At 40.7% G+C, this 21,793-nt stretch overlaps 1 protein-coding gene across 2 annotated transcripts in view; it reads right to left on the reverse strand.

The window, feature by feature from the left end:
- pde1a (phosphodiesterase 1A, calmodulin-dependent) overlaps positions 1 to 21,539 on the reverse strand; it is a 33,584-nt gene extending 12,045 nt beyond the window's left edge. Inside the window, exons 1-4 of one of the 2 annotated variants that reach the window (XM_079662532.1) lie at positions 21,046 to 21,539; positions 7,969 to 8,082; positions 7,234 to 7,416; positions 477 to 543 (exon numbers count right to left, since the gene is read on the reverse strand). In XM_079662532.1, coding sequence (XP_079518658.1) covers positions 477 to 543; positions 7,234 to 7,416; positions 7,969 to 8,060 — 342 coding nt within the window. In that variant the 5' untranslated portion in view covers positions 8,061 to 8,082; positions 21,046 to 21,539. Of the gene's footprint in view, positions 1 to 476; positions 544 to 7,233; positions 7,417 to 7,968; positions 8,083 to 15,929; positions 16,011 to 21,045 lie in introns of those variants that run through there. The other variant, XM_079662533.1, reaches the window with a different exon arrangement.
- Positions 21,540 to 21,793: the final 254 nt, after the last annotated feature.

Here is a 21,793-nt window from a genome sequence, read left to right on the forward strand (position 1 = left end):
CATTTATTATCAAAGGACATCTTTCTCTCTCCACCTCTACCCTCCTTTTCCTTCCCTCCTTACCCATCTCACTACCTTGTTTCCTCTCCTTATATCCTTCCCTTTCTCGTCCTTTTGGTGTCCAACTTTTCCAGCTTTCGTTCCTCCCTTTTCTCCTCCTTTCCTAACTCCTTTCATCCTAAATTTGGTCTCCAACTTGTCCTTTTCTGCCTCCTTCACTCCATCTCTTTTGTATTATTCCTACCTCCTCCATTTTTATTTCCAACCCAATGCTCTCTTTCCTTCCTTCCTTCCTTAACTTCCCGTCAACACTTTCCTTCAACTTTTTTAACCAGTCTTCATTTATTTCTCTTCTCTTCGTCTCTCCTCCCTTCAAGTTTCTACAAAAGATCAAAGTGTCTCTACAAAGAAGGAGCTGACTAAGAAAAGGAAAACACATATGTAGTAAACAGTGAATATATGTAACTTGTGTTTACCTTCAGAGCTGACAGAGCCGCGGGGGGGTAGGTGAGACCGGCCATGTTGGAGGTCCGTCTGTACATCCTACACACACACACACACACACACACACACACACACACACACACACACACACACACACACACACACACACACACACACACACACACACACACACACACACACACACACACACACACACACACACACACACACACACACACACACACACACACACACACACACACACACACACACACACACACACACACACACACACACACGTAGTTATCGATGAGAATCTGAATTGGAACACTAAATGGGTTTCGGACCAGTTGCACGGTTTTTGACTGAAATCAAAATTGTAAATACAAAACATATGAACACTTCACATAAGAAGTATTATAGTAGTATAAAACATCAAATAAACATATTTATATATATATAAGGGTAAACACTAGGGTTAAAATATTCAATACAGTGCCGTATTATGAACAGTCCACACTGTGCGACCATTATTGGCTGTTGGTCGCCATGGTAACCGTGTGTTATGAGAGCGGTGCAAAATATACGATATTTCTTTTTTGTATTTCATGCAACATTGAGCCTCAGCAGCTGATAGTGTTGTTCCCCCCCCCCCCCCCCCCCCCCCCCCATGTGATCTCCATCTCTCTAACGTCGTTACACTTCCTGTTTCTCCTCATAATCTCATCTGAGGAGAGGTCAGCCCGGATGCTTTCTGATGGTTATTTTCAAAGAAGTTGATGATTGTTTTTCAGGTTTCTGCTGCAGATAAAAATAACTGCACGTCTGAAAGAGTCTGTTCTGTTTCAGAGGGACTGGACTCTGAAGGGGCACAGGTCTTATTATGTTATCATTATAATGCATCACACAGCTTCCTTTCCTTTCTGTACCTCCTCGTGTGCTCTAATAAGCTCTTCTTACCTGCTCCTTACTTTTCTATCTGTTCATGCTCATTTTACTCTCCACTACTCTTCCTCTTTCTATCATCACTTTCCTCCAACACCTCCTTATTCTTTTGACTTCTATCCTCCTCTATATCTCCTTTTGTCCTCCCATATCGTTACGTCCTAAGTTCATTTCTTACTGCTTCTACATGCAACTCATTGGTTCCTTCATGACTTCCTTCTTGCCTTTCCACTTTTTCATTCCCTGATGTTTTGAACACACACTATGTGTTAGTCTAGGCCAGGGGTCGGCAAGTAAGTTTGGCCTTGGGACAATTTCTTTCTGAGCCACTAGATGGTGGGCCAGAACATAATCAAAGGCCAGAGCCTCTAGCTAGACCTGCCCAAAAGGAGGCTCGTCCTCTTTAGCCCCATTTCAGTCCCATGTTAAAAGCCAGGGCTATTATCTGTATTTTAACAGACTTATCTTTGAAATTGCTTCTCGTTCTGCGCTGTCCCGTTCAAATGAAATCGCCGTCGTCAATCACTTTGCCATGCTCGCGCCAGGGCCGGGGGAGGGGTTACAAGGCTCGCGCCTTGTGCTGCATTCCCTTGCACTCGGACATTAGGGATTTTCTCTCATAAATGTCCGATGAGCAAAAACTTTTCTTTCAAAACAAAGCTGCCAACTGGGGTGGCAGCATATGCACCGCCACCCCTCGCCCTCCATGATCAAGCGGCTTCTCCGATTTTGTTGTCAATGTTTTGATGTCCTCAGTAAACATTACGTTTGAATGATTTAGTGAGCTGGTGTTCTTTTTTTTAAACCACACACCGCATGTTGGCTATTTCAGCACCACGCGCTGTCCAGCTACTTATTGATCCACTATCAGCGTCTGTGCATCCCGCTGGGTCAGTGTATGTTTTGGTCATTGGATTTTCTTTTCACAAATGGATATTCAAAAACAAAAAACGACTGGATATTTGATTTTCGTTTTCAAATTGAAAAACCAAAATTGAAATACAAGGCGTTTTTCTTTTTCATGGTCAAAAATGGATTTACTAAACTTAAAAAACGGGATGATTTTCATTTTCTGCTTCTCAAAACAAAAAATAAAATCACTAGAAAACAGAAACAAAAAACATCCCGTTTTTTTCATATTCTGCTACCGGAAGTTGTCTTTCAAAATAAGAGCGCTGATGAGGACGGTCAATCCGTGTATCTACGGTCCATTTGTTTTCACAACGAAAACAGCTAAGACACATATTGAGCCCAGACAATAAATGTTATTAAGAGCTGTAAATATAATAGGCCTGTGTCTAAAATGGACAACATTGTTAGGAGATTTCAACTATACAGCGATTCTGCACTGCTGTCAGCTTAGCGGTCTCTCGAGTTTGTTATTATTTGTTCTGCCAATAGTTCTTTGTGAAATCGATCCTGTTGGACTCAGTAGGCTAGTAGTGAAACTACAACAAGTACTATGAAGTACTTACTGTGTACTTTTTGAGTAATCCTCTGTCAATGTCCCCTCCTGAGAACAAGAATGCATGTTTCTCTGCTATTTTGAATCAGCGTTGAAAAACCTTTCTTCATGGGACTGATATTGTTGGACAGAGTATTTGAAGATGATATATGGTAGACTTGATATCAGCAATAGCCTACTTCCAGTCAGTACTCCGGCAGCAGAATTTTTACCCCTCGGAAAGTCTTGCCCGCTATTTAAATGGACTTTGATTGAAGTTAATAACAATATTGATATTCTATATACAGCATATTTGATGCAGTCTTTCTGAACAATTTTTAAATAAAATACTGCAAATGAAGAATATTTGTAATGTTCTGCACAGATAGCGCCCTAACTTAAATTTGAAAACACGTGGCAGCTTTATTAATACAGCAGATGAAAAGATTTGTGGAAGGATACATTCTTCACGGGCTTCAATGGCTCTCTAGATAAAGGGCGTTTTATGGTTGCTTGTATTATCCTCACATAGTGGTTTGTTTAAATAACTAGTGACATTTTAATAAATATTGCAAAAAAGGGCTCCAAAAAAGGCATACTGTGTATAACCTGGCCGGCTTAGCCAGTGTGTATTTGTTCAAGCACCACAAGATTCATAGTTTATAAAGTACAATTCTGGGCCATTGATTGTGTCATTTCTCCAAACACATACAGTAAAAATCCCTGTTTTGAAGCCTTCAAATGGTGCAGGAAAAGAACTTTACATTGGGTTATACTTAAAGACAGGACTATTCAGTTAAGAGAAGAGACAAAAGGAAAGAAAATTGTTATAATGGTTGATGTAACATTAATGACAGACATAATATGTGGTCCTTCGCACTCAGACTTTAGAGGGGTCATTTTGTGATCATGGGGCATCACCCTTACGGCCCGTCCACACTACAGCTTTGGAAAAAGCTTGCCGGCGGGCGTGTCTGAAGCTCGACCAACAACCAATCACACGAATCTCCCGCCCCTGACACACAAGCAGCGGTTTGATTGGCTAGAGCTCGTACTGGCATATGATTTGATTGGCTGACGCTTCCACCGAAAGCTTCAGAAGCTTCAAAAGTTGAACATTGCTCAACTTTTGCAGAAACGCCAGGAAAGCTCCGATCTGCTTCCCACAATGCAGTTCGGCGAAAAGTGACGTCACCCCATTCAAAGTGAATGGGCAGAAGCGTTGGAAGAAGCTTCCAACGCCGTAGTGTGGACGGGCCGTTACAGCATCAGGACAATATCATATGGAGTCAGACACTGGAAGTGTGCTGGAGGCGTTGACTGGGACTGATGGAAGGATGAGGCTGATGAGAATGAAGAACCTGCGAGGTACGAACTAGCGGCTGAGAAATAGTTATATATTAAAAGACAGCAGCATCATAAGAGGGCAACCATGTGACAGAGTGTGTCACTTTGCTGAAGGATAGTTGGGACCAGCTATCCAGGCCAGATTCTAAAGACTTTCCAAGGTGTAAAAATGTTGCTGCCGGAGTACTGACTGGAAGTATTGCTGGTATCAAGTCTACCATCCTCTTAAAATACTCTGTCCAACAATATCAGTCTCAGGAAGAAATGTTTTTTAACGCTGATTAAAACAAACACACACACACACACACACACACACACACACACACACACACACACACACACACACAAACACACACAAACACACACATACACACACAAACACACACACACACACACACACACACACACACACACACACACACACACACACACACACACACATATATACACACAAACACACACACACACACACACACACACACACACACACACACACACACACACACACAAAGAAAACCTTTTGAATTCATATAGAGACAAACCAACCCCTAGTTGAGGGGTGTTGGGGGGGTCACATTTTCTAATTGATATAATAACAGGGATCCCTAAGCTCCTAAAACAAATGGTGAAACATGTGTTTCCTTCCAAAATAAAAAGTCATGCCATAGAGGGTTAAGGCACTATCTGAACATTACAAATATTCTTCATTTGCAGTATTTTATTTTAAAAGTGTTTAGAAAGACTGCATCGGATATGCTATATCTATAGAATATCAATATTGTTATTAACTTCAAAGAGGTAAAAATGCCGCTGCCGGAGTACTGACTGGCAGTATTGCTGATATCATGTCTACCATATCCTCTTAAAATACTCCGTCCAACAATATCAGTCTCATGAAGAAAGGTGTTTTAACGCTGATTCAAAATAGCAGAGAAACATGCATTCTTGTTCTCAGGAGGGGACATTGACAGAGGATTACTCAAAAAGTACACAGTAAGTACTTCATAGTACTTGTTGTAGTTTCACTACTAGCCTACTGAGTCCAACAGGATCGATTTCACAAAGAACTATTGGCAGAACAAATAATAACAAACTCGAGAGACCGCTAAGCTGACAGCAGTGCAGAATCGCTGTATAGTTGAAATCTCCAAACAATGTTGTCCATTTTAGACACAGGCCTATTATATTTACAGCCCTTAATAACATTTATTGTCTGGGCTCAATTTGTGTCTTGGCTGTTTTCGTTGTGAAAACAAATGGACCGTAGATACACGGATTGACCGTCCTCATCTGCGCTCTTATTTTGAAAGACAACTTCCGGTAGCAGAATATGAAAAAACGGGGGGTTTTTTTGTTTCTGTTTTCTAGCGATTTTATTTTTTGTTTTGAGAAGCAGAAAATGAAAATCATCCCGTTTTTTAAGTTCAGTAAATCCATTTTTGACCATGATAAAGAAAAACGCCTTGTATTTCAATTTTGGTTTTTCAATTTGAAAACGAAAATCAAATATCCAGTCGTTTTTTGTTTTTGAATATCCATTTGTGAAAAGAAAATCCAATGACCAAAACATACACTGACCCCGCTGCCAGATTGTGCCTGTGCTGTGTGTCATTCACTCTCAACATGGATAAAAGTACAATACGCATTCTTCAGGTGTAGGTAGATTCTCTATTCGGACATTATAGCCTATGTGTGCGACTGTCGGTCCGATATTGTAAACAAATAATAATAATCTCAAAATAATATTTTATTTTTATTCTCAAAATATTTTTTTTGGTCTGGGCTTTAAAGGTTTCTAGCTCTTTTTACTTGTTCAAATGTCTTCAGCCTTTTGTCCTGCTTCAACTAAATGAATTAACGACGGCACCATAAACGAGTAGCTGACCTTCATCGTGCAGGCTGATTGCCACTAATTTAATAACCTGATCATATTAGAAACAGGTGTGTGCAGAGTCTATTCTTCCACACCGAACTCCACGTATTCTCCATTTCTTCACAGAGCTGAGTTTGTGCATTATTACATTAAAACATGAATAACACAAACAAGCGAATGGCACAGAGTCGGAAGGAAATAATGTCCTAAATGTTCTTGTTTACTGCAGAATGAAGAAACCCATAGAACAGACCCAGGCTCAAAGTGCACAGAACAAGCATTTACATATTCTTTTGGCCAGATTTTCAAACATATAATATATATGTGTGCAGAAGTGTGAAGCCTTGTGGAGGCTGGATGTGTTGCTCTCACAGATGGCGGCTCAGACACTCTCCTCTGGGTTTACTTTGGTTCAGCTTTCAAATGATTCATGTAGAAATCCTGCTCTGCTCTGCAAGCTTCTCCAGATATCAAACGTTATGCATACGTCTTTGTTTCCTTAATGTCTAAAAAAGGGGTTGTAAGTGGAAAGTTCGCGTGACAAATAAAGTGGCAGAATTACATTTCTCTTACATATTTTGGAAAAAATAAGACATTAAATCTAAGGACTGCAGATGAGCTGTTAGCTGAACTCTGGCATACTTCATCTCTTCTCTTTTCTGGGATCAATGTATTTCTATGCATGGTCCTACATAATAATAATCCTTTTTTTTGCAACTATTGAATTTCTTTGTTGACTTTTTTTGCTGTTGTTTTGGTCGGTCAACAAAAATTCCCACATCTTTCGGCGGATGTGTTTTTTTCTTTCGACTAGGAGGCTATCATTTGGCTCAGAGATCTTTCTGTGGAGTTTGTATAAAATAAACCGGCTCTACTTAAATAAATTGAGGTGCGTTGATCTTTTTAAGTATTTCCAATTTAATCGATTATTAAGTTAATCCGAGTTCCATCTGATTAACTCAATTAACATCCTTAGCTTTCACCTTTAAAAACTCAATTAAGTTGAACCAACCAAATCATTACATTTGTAAGTTACATTTTTTGACCGACTTATCAAATGAGCTGTAAACTAACTAAAATAAGTTGAGGTAAAAAACTATTTATTTATTTTTGAAGTGGAATCTAGTAACCATCGTTTTTTAGAGTATACTTTGCTGCAGCTTTCCCTGTGTTTTCTTACCTTTCTACGAATATCCCAGCCTGCACTGCGTGCACGATGCTCCTGAACCTCGGCTTCTCCTCGGGGCGACGCTTGGCCACGCCCATCTTCCTGGTGAAGGTGCAGGCCAGCCAATCACGGACCTCACTGGGCACAGACTCCGCCTGCAAGTCGCTGAGCTCGTCCTCCGTGTCCAACAGACGCCTGGAGGACGAAAACAGCAATCAGTCATTCATCCATTCATCCATCAATTCATCCGTCCATTCATCCATTCATCCATCCATCAATCCATCTATCCATTCATCCATTCATCCATTCATCAATCCATCTATCCATTCATTCATCCATTCATCCATTTATCCATTCATTCATCCACTCATCCATCCATCAATCCATCTATCCATTCATCCATCCATCAATCCATCTATCCATTCATCCATCCATCAATCCATCTATCCATTCATCCATTCATTCATCCATTCATCCATTTATCCATTCATTCATCCACTCATCCATCCATCAATCCATCTATCCATTCATCCATTCATTCATCCATTCATCCATTTATCCATTCATTCATCCATTCATCCATCCATCAATCCATTCATCCATTCATTCATCCATTCATCCATTTATCCATTCATTCATCCACTCATCCATCCATCAATCCATCTATCCAACATTCATCCATTCATCCAATCACATCATCCATTCATGTATTAATTCATCCATTAATTCATTAATAATCAGTCCTACTTGGTCTCGTCGGTGTAGACAGAATCCAACATGGCGGCTGCGAGCTCCAGGTTCCTGCGGAGCTCCTGGAGGTCCACCACCCCCCGGTCCATCTGCTCCAGGACCCCCTTCAGCCTGACACACACACACACACACACACACACACACACACACACACACACACACACACACACACACACACACACACACACACACACACACACACACACACACACACACACACACACACACACACACACACACACACACACACACACATTAGAAGACAAATCACAAAATGCAGTAGAAGTAATCAGTGGTGGAAAGTAACTGAGTACAATTTTGGGGTATTTGTACTTAATTGAGTATTTCCATTTGCTGCTACTATATCCAATCCAACTTTATTTATATAGTACATTTAAAACACCGGAGTTGACCAAAGTGCTGTACATCAATAAATATATAAAAAAGCAGCATAAATACATTTGGACAAAACCGATAGGACAAGAAGAAACTAATCTAAAAGCATGAGACAATAAAACCATACTTATAGCCACAGACTGACTTTAGATTTCTACTCCACTACATCCCCCTCTACATTTATCTGACAATGTTAGTTGTCTTGTATTATAAAAGCTATATAGGTAAAGGTAGAACTATATTGATCACTTAAGAAAATACCTGGCAGTAGGGTTAGGGTTAAAGAGTGCTAGAAGCAGGAAGTATACTACCAGATAACAAAAGCATACATTAAAGTGTCTGGTCTTTCAAAGAAAAAGCAGAAGATGTTTTTGTAGAATCAAACGTTACATTTCCCTTTGCATGCAACTCTGTAATCTCCGGCTGTGTTTGCAGAAGGATTGAGGAGTAAATCCCTTTAACCATTTAAACACGGCTCAACATTTTGGAAATCAATATTCCAAAAAAGGAAATCTTGTGTTTACTTAAAACGAAACCATAATGGCTCCTTAATTGCTTTTTGTCCAAGATGTTCAGGGATCCATTGTAAAGACACTGGGTGGGAAGGGAACAGGCAGCGAAATGACAACATATTGATATTTCCACAGAACCGCTCTATAACAGTTTTAAAAAGAGAACATTATAAACGTCTGTGAGCAAAGGATTTATTGCACGAATTGTAACAAGATGGACTTGATTATCCGCAACTGAGTGTAGATTAAAACGAATGTGCTCCTCGGATAGAGAGTAGGAAATTAAAAGTTCTCTAACAAAAATATCCTGGACATCAACTAAAGGTGCACCCAAAGGACTCACTTCACAGCAGCCATTTGCATACTGTCTTTGTCAGCTTGCAATTAAAAACATCTATTTAGGTTGCAAACTCTACAAAAAAAACTTGTTTAATTGGACTGATATTTGCAGTAGCTTCCTGGGAGTTCGGTGTCAAACTCAAACACACAGTGGGCCAAAATTTAAATGTGTACTAGTGGAGGGCCGGACTGGTTCAATGTTCATTGCAGAACTTATTGAAATGAACTTATTGCACATATTAAACCTGGAACTAACAAAGCTTAAATGATTGCCTATAAAAACAACATTAAACATTAAATAATCAGTTGATTCATTTCTTATGGCTCTATCTGCAGCTTCTCCAGACTCATTTCTTATGAGTACATTTTCCCACAGGCCAACAACAGCTTCAACAAAACTATTTCCCTCAAAGAGAAACCAAACATGCCCTGTTGTCGTGAGAGAGAAAGTGCAGAAGGAAACATCCATTAAACTCAGTGTGCTGCTCTGTGATGCTAGCTCAGATACTTGGCATCTCATCTTGGGGGCAAGGTCATCAATGTTTGGGCTCAGGCTCTGAGCTGAGGAGACCCTCAGGATGGAGTGAAGGTGTGCGTGCAATATACCGGAGGGCCAGATCTAATAGGAATTAGAAATGATCCTGAGGGCCGAAATTAAATCCACCAAGGGCCTGATTTGGCCCCCGGGCCACGAGTTTGACACATGTGCTCTAGAGTCATATGTGCACAGTGATTCATGTATTTAAAGGGGACCTATCATGCAAAATGCAAGTCTTCATGTCTCTTGTACATCAACATGTGTCCCCTCTTCTTCATGTCTCTTCTACATCACCATGTGTCCCCTCTTCTTCATGTCTCTTGTACATCAACATGTGTCCCCTCTTCTTCATGTCTCTTCTACATCAACATGTGTCCCCTCTTCTTCATGTCTCTTCTAAATCACCATGTGTCCCCTCTTCTTCATGTCTCTTGTACATCAACATGTGTCCCCTCTTCTTCATGTCTCTTCTACATCAACATGTGTCCCCTCTTCTTCATGTCTCTTCTACATCAACATGTGTCCCCTCTTCTTCATGTCTCTTCTACATCAACATGTGTCCCCTCTTCTTCATGTCTCTTCTACATCAACATGTGTCCTCTCTTCTTCATGTCTGTTCTACATCAACATGTGTCCCCTCTTCTCCATGTCTCTTCTACATCAACATGTGTCCCCTCTTCTCCATGTCTCTTCTACATCAACATGTGTCCCCTCTTCTTCATGTCTCTTCTACATCAACATGTGTCCCCTCTTCTTCATGTCTCTTCTACATCAACATGTGTCCCCTCTTCTTCAGTATTCAATCAGCAACCAAGGTAACCCATTAAAATAGTACGATAGGGGCCCTTTAAAATACTTTGGGGTATTTTTGTGAAGTAAACTATTGAATATAAGATGTTACAAAACTAACTAATATGACAACAAGCAAAACATTGATTGAACATATACCAGTGCTTAAGTTGGAAAACTATCTTTAAAAAGCTGAAGATGACTTCAAATGACAACAGATAGCTATCAGGCTATCTATGTGCCATTAAAAAATCTATTTCCTTTGGTTGCAAACCAGAAAATATAACATTGATTTTGTAATCGTTCTCCTGTCTCACATCGAGGTGGAGCAGCTCTCGCTCGGCCGCAATCACTGTCAGGATATTTTGTTATTGTCAATTACCATTCATTGTTCAGCTAACCTCAGAAACAGGAATGAGATTGGATGCATTGTCTGCAGGCAAATAGCAGTTACATCTGTTTTAATGAGAGCTATTCTTCTTCTACTTCACGCTGTTCTCAGTCTCATCACGCAGCAGATACCTCTTCTCAAAGTGGATACGTATCGTAAAGTGAATGTTTAAATAACAAAGGTATGACCCCAGATGACGCATGCATGCACCTAGCAGATTTCCATGTGCCAGTTAAAACATATCTAGTTTGGTTGTAAACAAGAAAATGAAATGTGTTTTTTGTCATTTTGTCTCCTGTCTCACGTTCACACACTATTCCTCTGAGGTGCAGCAGCTCTCACTCAGCAGCTGATATTCATTTGGATGTGCTTTGTGCCCTGCGGTTCTCCTTTAACTGGCACCACGTCTCCTTATTGTTTATTTCCATTCATTGTCAGCCCGTCCTCACAAACAGTGATGAGTTTGTGAGCATTGTCTGCAGCAGAATAGCAATTTTGGCTGTTTTAATGAGAGCTATTTACTTCACGCCATACTTGCCAACCTTGAGACCTCAGAAATCGGGAGCATTTCATAACCGGAGGGGGGTGGGGGGGGGGGGGTGCTAGTGGATCGCCGAGCTCAGATTAACATTAACATGCTTATTGTAGTTTTAAGTGCACTGCCTTGCGGCCTGTAGCACCATGGAGCATATGTGTGGGCTGGACCTGTATTTTACAGGAAAGGAGTGAGCAGCGGGTCGAGTTGTCGATTCTTGTTCCGTTTTTATGTGACTATCTGCCTCACCCTCTCAGACTTTCAGTTGTGCGCGCTACTAAAGAGACGTGTTACCATGGAAACCAAACAATGGTGTAGCTGTATTAAAATCCGAGTGGAAACAGTCCTGAGTAAATCTGATTTTGTTAGAAATCGGGAGAAATGCGGGGGAAATATGACCCCGGGAGGAAACCGGGAGAGGGCAATGAAATCGGGAGTCTCCCGCGAAAATCGGGAGGGTTGGCAAGTGTGCTTCACGCTGTTCTCAGTCTCATCACGCTGCAGATACCTCTTCCCAAAGTGGGTCCGCATTGTGAAATTAATGTTTAAATAACAAAGATATGACCCCAGAAGACCCATGCACAACAGCCAGGCAGCCAGGTATACCAGATGTTCTATGTGCCAGTTAAAACACATCTAGTTTGCATATAACCCAGAAAATATAATGTGTTTTTTGTAATTTGGTCTCACACACTATTCCTCTGAGGTGCAGCAGCTCTCTCTCAGCAGCTGATAAACATTTGGATGTGCTTTGTGCCCTGCGGTTCTCCTTTAACTGGCACCACGTCTCCTTATTGTTTATTTCCATTCAATGTCAGTCCGTCCTCACAAACAGTGATGAGTTTGTGAGCATTGTCTGCAGCAGAATAGCAGTTGTGTGTGTTTTAATGAGAGCTATTCACTTCACGCTGTTCTCAGTCTCATCACGCTGCAGATACCTCGTCCCAAAGTGGGTCCACAGGAAGTCATTTCCTTCCCAGCTGTTCTCTCTGTCACACCGAGTGTCGGCGCTCAGATTTCAGACAGAAAATCCGCCCTGAACTCGCCCACCCAAAACTATTTATACCTGCACACTCGGATGAAAAGTAGCCGGAAACTGGAAAACACTGTCTGAGCCGACAGAGAGCTGCAGGGAGAAACTTTACAAAATAAATTATACCTGCAATATGTTTCTGCAAACTCAAAAGCTTCCTTCTTGTTTGATATTTGTTCGCTGAGATCTGAGTGGACACAACGTAAAAGGTCAGAGACAAAAAACTGTGAACTTTAAGCAGCGAGCCATAACATCTGTAACCTGCTGCTGATGTCTGTGTTGGGGAGTGGTGAACTAAACCTAAAGCAACATCTAACTCTCAACCATCTCTTCAAAAACCTTTTTTTAGACAAGTCAGTATATTGGTTTAAAAAAGGGACAATTTCAATATATGTTTTAAGTGGGGTAATGTCTCTGTTGATATGTTATATATTTTTTTGTGATATAGTGATTTTTTTTGTAAAATCAATTGACTTTTTCCAAGTGACTTTAGCTCTGGGTTTCTCTCTTTTCCATTGAAATGTAAGTGTTGGAAGTTCTGAGTAGCTCGTTTGAAATGGTTCAGTCCTCCATAGAGATGCACAGATTCTCTCTTTAACACGTGTCAGTGAACGCATCATCAGAGAGCAGGAATACTGTCTGCACCTGGTGACAGGAACCCACTCAGCTGCTGTTCACAAACACATCCATCTGTTTCCTGATGTCCCGCCTCCTGTCAATCAAACGCCCACACAGCATCTCCTCCAGAAGATAAACATGTTGTTTTACACACATTACTGACACACACACACATTACTGATACACACACACACACACATTACTGACACACACACATTACTGACACACACACACACACACACACACATTACTGATACACACACATACTGACACACACACATTACTGACACACACACACATAACTGATACACACATACTGACACACACACACATTACTGATACACACACACATTACTGACACACACACACATTACTGATACACACACACACACACACATTACTGACACACACACACACATTACTGATACACACACACACATTACTGATACACACACACACATTACTGATACACACACACACACACATTACTGACACACACACACATTACTGATACACACACACATAACTGATACACACATACTGACACACACACACATTACTGATACACACACACATTACTGACACACACACACATTACTGATACACACACACACACACATTACTGACACACACACACACATTACTGATACACACACACACATTACTGATACACACACACACATTACTGATACACACACACACACACACACACACATTACTGACACACACACACATTACTGATACACACACACACACACATTACTGACACACACACACATAACTGATACACACATACTGACACACACACACATTACTGATACACACACACATTACTGACACACACACACATTACTGATACACACACACACACACATTACTGACACACACACACACATTACTGATACACACACACACATTACTGATACACACACACACATTACTGATACACACACACACACACATTACTGACACACACACACATTACTGATACACACACACACACACACATTACTGACACACACACACATAACTGATACACACATACTGACACACACACACATTACTGATACACACACACATTACTGACACACACATACTGACACACACACACATTACTGATACACACACACACACACATTACTGACACACACACACACATTACTGACACACACACACATTACTGATACACACACACGTTACTGATACACACACACACACACATTACTGATACACACATACTGACACACACACATTACTGACACACACACACATTACTGATACACACATACTGACACACACACATTACTGATACACACATACTGACACACACACATTACTGATACACACATACTGACACACACACACACACACACACATTACTGACATACACATTAGATACACACATTACACACATACACATTCCTGATACACACATTACTGATAAACACATTACAGGGAAACACATTACTGATACAGACATTACTGATACACACACACACACACACACACACACACACACACACACACACACACACACACACACACACACACACACACACACACACACACACACACACACACACACATTACTGATAAACACATTACAGGGATACACATTACTGACACACGTACATCACAGACATGCACAAAGCAAAATGCTTTACAGACACACAAAAGATAAACAAATTAAATCAATATATTTATACGAACATAAAGAAAGATACATATTATTTACACAAAAAAATGTGTTAAATAAAACAAACGAAAAATGAAATAAAATAAAAATAATTCAGAAGTTCCTTCTATCCAAAGCGACTCACATACTCAATACTGTGGGCAATCCCCACAGGAGCAGTTTGGGGTGAAGTGTCTCAGGGACACAACGACATGCTGACTGCAGTGGGTTTGAACCTGTACTCCCCTGATCCGATCATCAATGCACTAACCCACTGAGCCACATCCTCCCACCATGCTGGACGTATTTGCTATTTTATTTTGTACTTATTGTCTTATTTACTTAGCCATTCTTTAATTTCTTTCCTCACTTTATCTGCTGCACTATCTGTAACCATGTGCATTTCCCCGCTGCAGGTCAGATAAAGGATTTATGGTTCTTTTTAAATCACAGCTAAAAACTCACCTCTTTGCACTGGCCTTTAACACTAGTTGAGCATAACATTTTGATATTTGTATGTGTTTTTATCAACATATTCTCACTCCCAACTCGTACTATAGTGACGTTATGTCAGGATCCCTTGGGGTCACTATCAAACGCAGTGGGGGGCCTTTAGCAGTGGTGTAGTTGGACGTGGGGGTACGCCGTACTTATTTGGAGCATGATCTTTTTTTTAAATAGTCTAATGAATATAAAATAATTGCCAGTGTTATCAGTTGCAAGTGTGTATTTGTTGTAATAATGAAAAAAAGATAATACATTTCACAGTAATTATAATAAAAAATAAAAACGATTTCCTTAAAAAATTATGATTCGTCATCACGCTGGTGACCCCGCGGCGAGCTGGGGGTGTGTCAGTGACACACCCACTCGCCACCCGCCGATTTTACGGCAGCTCTTTCCCTCAAGAACGCTAACGAAAAAGCTCTACAATGACAGGCAAACATTTTTTACTTGACTACTTTTCTAAAAAGAATATAATTCACAAAAAGAAAGAGGCTAGCAGCACCGAAGCTACAAGTGAAGCTGCTACTAACATCATCAGAAGAGCCGCCTAAAGACGTGGATAATGCTAGCACTAACGTCAACGTTAGCTATGCTAGCAACGTTCCCCTGGCTAGCTCAAGCTCACCTTTCCCAGAGGTATGGACGGAGGAGATGTGGCGGAGGAAACAAGAGGCATACCCGTGGATAGACTGCAAAGCTGGGAAACTGGGATGCAAAGATTGTTCATCCATTTCGTGTGTGTGTGTGTGTGTGTGTGTGTGTGTGTGTGTGTGTGTGTGTGTGTGTGTGTGTGTGTGTGTGTGTGTGTGTGTGTGTGTGTGTGTGTGTGTGTGTGTGTGTGTGTGTGTGTGTGTGTGTGTGTGTGTGTGTGTGTGTGTGTGTGTGTGTGAAGCAGCTCTGTCTGCTTATTTGCAATATAGGCTTAATCAGAATAATTTCAAGTCCAGATTCAATGTTTACATAAGTAGGCTATATTTTTCGATTTGTTTATTTAATAAGTTAATTTCAGGACAACTTTGGGAATTTTGTTTTTTATGAGTTTTAAATAGATTTTGAAAGTGGAGATATAGAGAGAGAGAGAAGCAGCGCTGTCTGCTTAGTTGCAATACTGTAGCTTATATAATTTAGGCATATCAATTGTTTATGTAATTTATGTGCCTGTGTCCATGGCTTTGAGTCTGTGTGTGTGTTGAGCGCAGCGCCGTCTGCTTTTTGCAGTACAGTAACTAAAGTAGGACAAGCATAGCGGTAGTTTCTGTGGACCTGTCTGCCCGTTTTGTGAGTGCACTGCGCGCATGCGCACTTGTGTGGCATTGTTTGGGATGACCTAATTAAAATAGCGCCTCCCCAGTAAAAAGATCCCCACTACACCACTGGCCTTTAGCATCAGTTTCCAACCATCAGGGAGTCCCATTGACTTGCATAGAGCTCCCTGAACGTTGGTAATAGAGGAGTTGGGATCGCGGTGAAATGCTCTCCGCAGATCCATTCTCACAGCTTTCATCAACCTTTTTCTAACTCAATATGAAGCCACACTTATTGTGTTTACTTCTTTATTCCAATTGAATAATGTAGGACTTGTGTTGCCGTCAGTTAGGGGGAGAGTAGGGGCTCAGAATACTGAAATCTGTATTCTTTCATCGTTTTTTCCTTCTAATTTTGTATTCTTTCCTAAACCACACACTGTTCTTTAATCAACAATAACACATCATTATCCTTGTGTTTATTTATTTGTTTGATTGTATATTGTCGGACTTTTGGAGTCTGTCAGGACCGAGGGTCGGAGCAGCTCATAGTAGTTGCTTTAGAGAATTACCCCCTCCAGAACTACACATGCTGGCTATTGTGTTTCACAACATGTTCTACTGTATCGCACGTCTCTGCTGGGAATTATCATTTTAAAAGACGTTTTCGTATTTTCCATAATTAGAAGTTGCCAGTATTAAAGTTTGTATATGTCTCTAGTTATTGTTCTTTTCATCATGTTTTTATTTTTATTTTGTATTATAGTACGATACGATACCATATACTTTGAAATTTGTTCTGGACTCCGTCCTGAAGTTCCGCATACATGTACATATACAATCATAGTGGACATTAAGAGACATACACATATCATCAGTCATACACCGTTTGAACAAACACAATACACAGACGCACATACTGACAATGGCGACCGATTGCACAACCCTCATGGCCAACATTTAAAAAGTACATTTCATTTCATTTGACTACATTTCATTTCATGTGAATGTTAAGAAGCTTAATGGACATAGGTAGGAATGAGTGCTTATAGCGGTTCAGCCTGCTCTTGGGAACCCTGAACCTTCTACCTGAAGGTAGGAGCTGGAGTTATGGGTGGAGCATGTGGGTGGGATCAGACACCATTTTGTTTGCCTGTCTGATAATGGACTGCTCGTATATGTTTTGGAGAGATGAGTGTTTTTTAACCCCCATCATTTTCATAGCAGTCTGTACCAGGCGAGCGATCTGTGACTTTGACTGCACTGTGAAGTTGCCATACCAGGCAGTGATACCATACCTCATGATGCTCTCCAACACTGCATGATAGAACAGTAACATGAACTTCTGGTCGACTCCGAAAGCCCGGATTCAACGAAGAAAGTACAATCGCTGTTGAAGTGTAGAGCACAGACCTTGAACATGCGCCTTCCAGCTGAGTGTATTATCTAGATGGACACCAAGGTACTTATAGGAGCTGAGTTATGGGTTCATTGTGGATAACCTAAGGTCACCCATAGCCTTTGGGTCCCACACCATCTCCTCAGTCTTCTTCACATTCAGCACTAGATGGTTAAAATCTCACCACTGCACACATCTCTCTATTTCAGAGTGGTGAGCCAATGAACTGCTGCCTTTGTGCATTAAGCCAAGGATGGCTGTATCATCCGAGAATTTGATGATATAATTCTCCGGGTGGATTCTCGTACAGTCGTTTGTGTACAATGTGAAGATGACCGGGGAGCTCATACAACCCTGGGGGGCTCCTGCACTGATGGTCCGGGGCTCTGAGAGGGCATTGTTGACACTGACGTGCTGAGTGCGATTGGTTAAAAACAAAAAATACAATTTCAAGATAAAAGGATTTATACTGATCTTTATCAGTTTGTGAAGCGAGATGTGAGGCTGCAGTTTGTTAAAAGCCGAACTGAAATCCACAAACAGTCGGCGTACATATGCCTTAGGGTCTTCCAGGTGTTTAGTGACCAGGTGTGTGATGCTATTTAGCGCATCGTCTGTGCCACGCCCTTGCTTGTAGGCAAACTGAAAAGGGTCTAAATGTCCAACGTCTTTCTTTAGCAGCGGCACCGTGATCCTCTCAAAACATTTCATGACAATGGATGTCAATGCAAAACGCCTAAAATCATTGTTTACCTTTGGACAAGGTTTTTTGGGGACAGGTTTTATTATTGATTTTTTTCCAGAGGGTGGGGATGGTGTGAAGATCAACAGATTTTTGAAATAGGGGACACCGTGCTGATGTCAGTTCTTCTGCAAATGTCTTAAGAAGGAATCAGAGATGCCATCTGGCCCTGTGGCCTTCTTAGGACAGGTGTGTTTGAAAAGTGATTGGACCTTTAAAGGGTCAATCCCCACCCTTTCGTCCTGGTCAGTAGCAGAGACTGTCTCTAAGATGTCTGTACACTCAGAGAAGTCCTGGGTTTCAAAGCTCATGCAAAAGTCATTCAGTTCCTTTGCTTTTTGCAGGTCATCAGAGGTACAGAGAGTTTTATTTGTGATTGCCTTCATAGTGTCCCAGAGTTCCTTGGAGTTCATTGTAGAAAAGTTCTGTTCAATAATGTCCTCATGTCTCCTTGTAGCTTCTCTGAGGATGTGGTTAAGCTCCTTTCGCACACATGTCAGTTGCGTTTTATCCCGGTTTTTAAAAGCTATATTTGTACGATTGATGCCGTCCTTAAGCTCTTTAGTTATGTATGGTTTGTTGTTGGGGTACACAGTTATTTCTTTCTGAGGTATCACATTGTCAACACAGAATTGTATATAGTCTCAGTAGCATTATCCACGTCCATCTCATGAAAGCTGCTCCACTCAGTCGAGAGAAAACATCCTTTAAGGGACTCTATGCTGTCACTAGTCCAAACCTTTACAGTCTTGGTCTTTTGTAGGTAGGTATGAGATGAACAGTGTTATGGTCTGAGTTCGAAAGCGGGGGTTTGGCTCTAATCACAAATGCGTTGTTCACATTTCCGTCTAGAATTTTATAGTACTCCTATTGTGTTATTTATATTAGCTCCCTGTTCAGCACTTTGGTCAACTGAGGTTGTTTTAAATGTGCAATATAAATAAATAAAGACTGAGATTGAGATTCTGATTCAGACTGATGATGTGTATACAGTATATCTCCCTGAGTGTGTGTTTTATGACGGGGGGGGGGGATTTGAGGGGTCTTTAGTGTGTCAAGCCGAGGAAAAAAATATAAAGATAGTACACCGGTGCATTGTGCCGTCGTCGCGGCAACGAAACACCTTCCTGTAAACGGGATGGAATCTGTTGCCATGGTAACAGCTGGGAGAGTCGGACCGGGGGAAAAATAAAACTTGAAGATGGCAGATATTCAGGTGTTTCTATTTAAATAAAATACATGTAGGTATTATTCTTTTTATTTTTAGCCTTTTTATTGGAAGTACATTAGGGGAGTTTGTCATTGTCATTGTGCAGAGTGCAGGTACGAGCCAATGAAATGCACTTATCAATTAACCAGGAGTATATTTAAGTTCCAAAATACACATACATTAAATTGACTTTTGAATTTTAAAAACGTGCACTCTTCTATAAAGCCTCCTATTTTATATATATGTTTTATTAGGGTTAGTTTGTTACTAATATTTTATTTTGTGTAATGTATTGATTCTTTACAAATAAATATCTTTCTAATATTGATATATATTAACTGTTTTTGTCACTCTTATTATATTTTGAATATCCATTGCCTTGTTTACATGCTGCTGAAACAAAGTATTTCCCAGTTTGTGATCAATAGTAGAGTACATCTCAAATCTAATATAAGACTTTAGCATTTCCTAAATATGTATACAGAGGATACGTGGAGTTACAGAAACAGTTATTTATATAATAGTCTGTAAAGTCCAAACTGCAGACTGTATACCTTCTTTTCCATTAAAGCTTCTTTGACTCGGCTCTAATGTTTGATCATGCTAGAATGTCCTGCTGTGTCTTTGTCTCTTTGTGTAAAGTACAGTGTGTTGCCCTTCTTACTTCAACTCTCAATAAAGACATGTGATCCAGACTCAGAGGAGCAGACACAGGAGGAAGTGTACAGATCATTTACCAAAATAAAAACTAATATAACAATGAAACAAAACTTTTCTACAAAATAAAATCCTTGCATTCGTAATCTGACTGAGGCAAAGTAAGCGGTTAAATGTACTTAATGTTTTCAAAGTGAAAGTACTCGTTCTGCATGCATGCTGGAGCAGCATGTTTCTGGTGGAGTTTGAAATACTTTTATAACTCAGTTTAGTACAAATGGTTCCCAACATAGGGGTCGGGTCCCCTGAGGGGTCGTCAGACGATTAATGGAAGAGAGGTGTGTGTGTGTGTGTGTGTGTGTGTGTGTGTGTGTGTGTGTGTGTGTGTGTGTGTGTGTGTGTGTGTGTGTGTGTGTGTGTGTGTGTGTGTGTGTGTGTGTGTGTGTGTGTGTGTGTGTGTGTGTGTGTGTGTGTGTGTGTGTGTCTTACCTCTGCGAGGCGCTCTTGTATTTCTGCCTGCATGTGGACAAAGACAAAAGAACATCAGTCAGTGAAGTAAACCATCACATGTTGTGTCTTCGTGTTAAGCGGACATGTTGACTCTGCAGCGGATCGGGACAAAAGTCGGAAACAGTTCCATTTCAAGCGGAGACTAATCCCCACAATCAATCCCCAAAAGGTTTCCTGTGTCTCCTGCACATGCTAACATTGCTTGATCTTTAACACACAGTGAAACACAGAGATTTGGCAGCAGACACTTGAACAGCTTCAAAAATCTAATTAGAACAAGGTGCATGAGGGAGAACAGGGTGCATGAGGGAGAACAAGGTGCATGAGGGAGAACAGGGTGCATGAGGGAGAACAGGGTGCATGAGGGAGAACAGGGTGCATGAGGGAGAACAGGGTGCATGAGGGAGAACAAGGTGCATGAGGGAGAACAGGGTGCATGAGGGAGAACAGGGTGCATGAGGGAGAACAGGGTGCATGCTATAATCATTTAGTTTCGCTACGTATTCTTCTTTCTGTGTCTTTGAATGCATCACATATACAAGGCACACTCCTCTATCTATCTATCTCTCTATCTATCTATCTATCTCTCTCTCTCTATCTATCTATATATCTATCTATATATCTATCTATCTCTCTATCTATCTCTCTCTCTATATATCTATCTATCTATCTCTCTCTCTATATATATCTATCTATCTCTCTCTCTATCTATATATATCTATCTATC

The sequence above is a fragment of the Notothenia rossii genome (genome assembly GCF_949606895.1).
Source record: "Notothenia rossii genome assembly, chromosome: 2".
NCBI classification, from domain to species: Eukaryota; Metazoa; Chordata; class Actinopteri; order Perciformes; family Nototheniidae; genus Notothenia; species Notothenia rossii.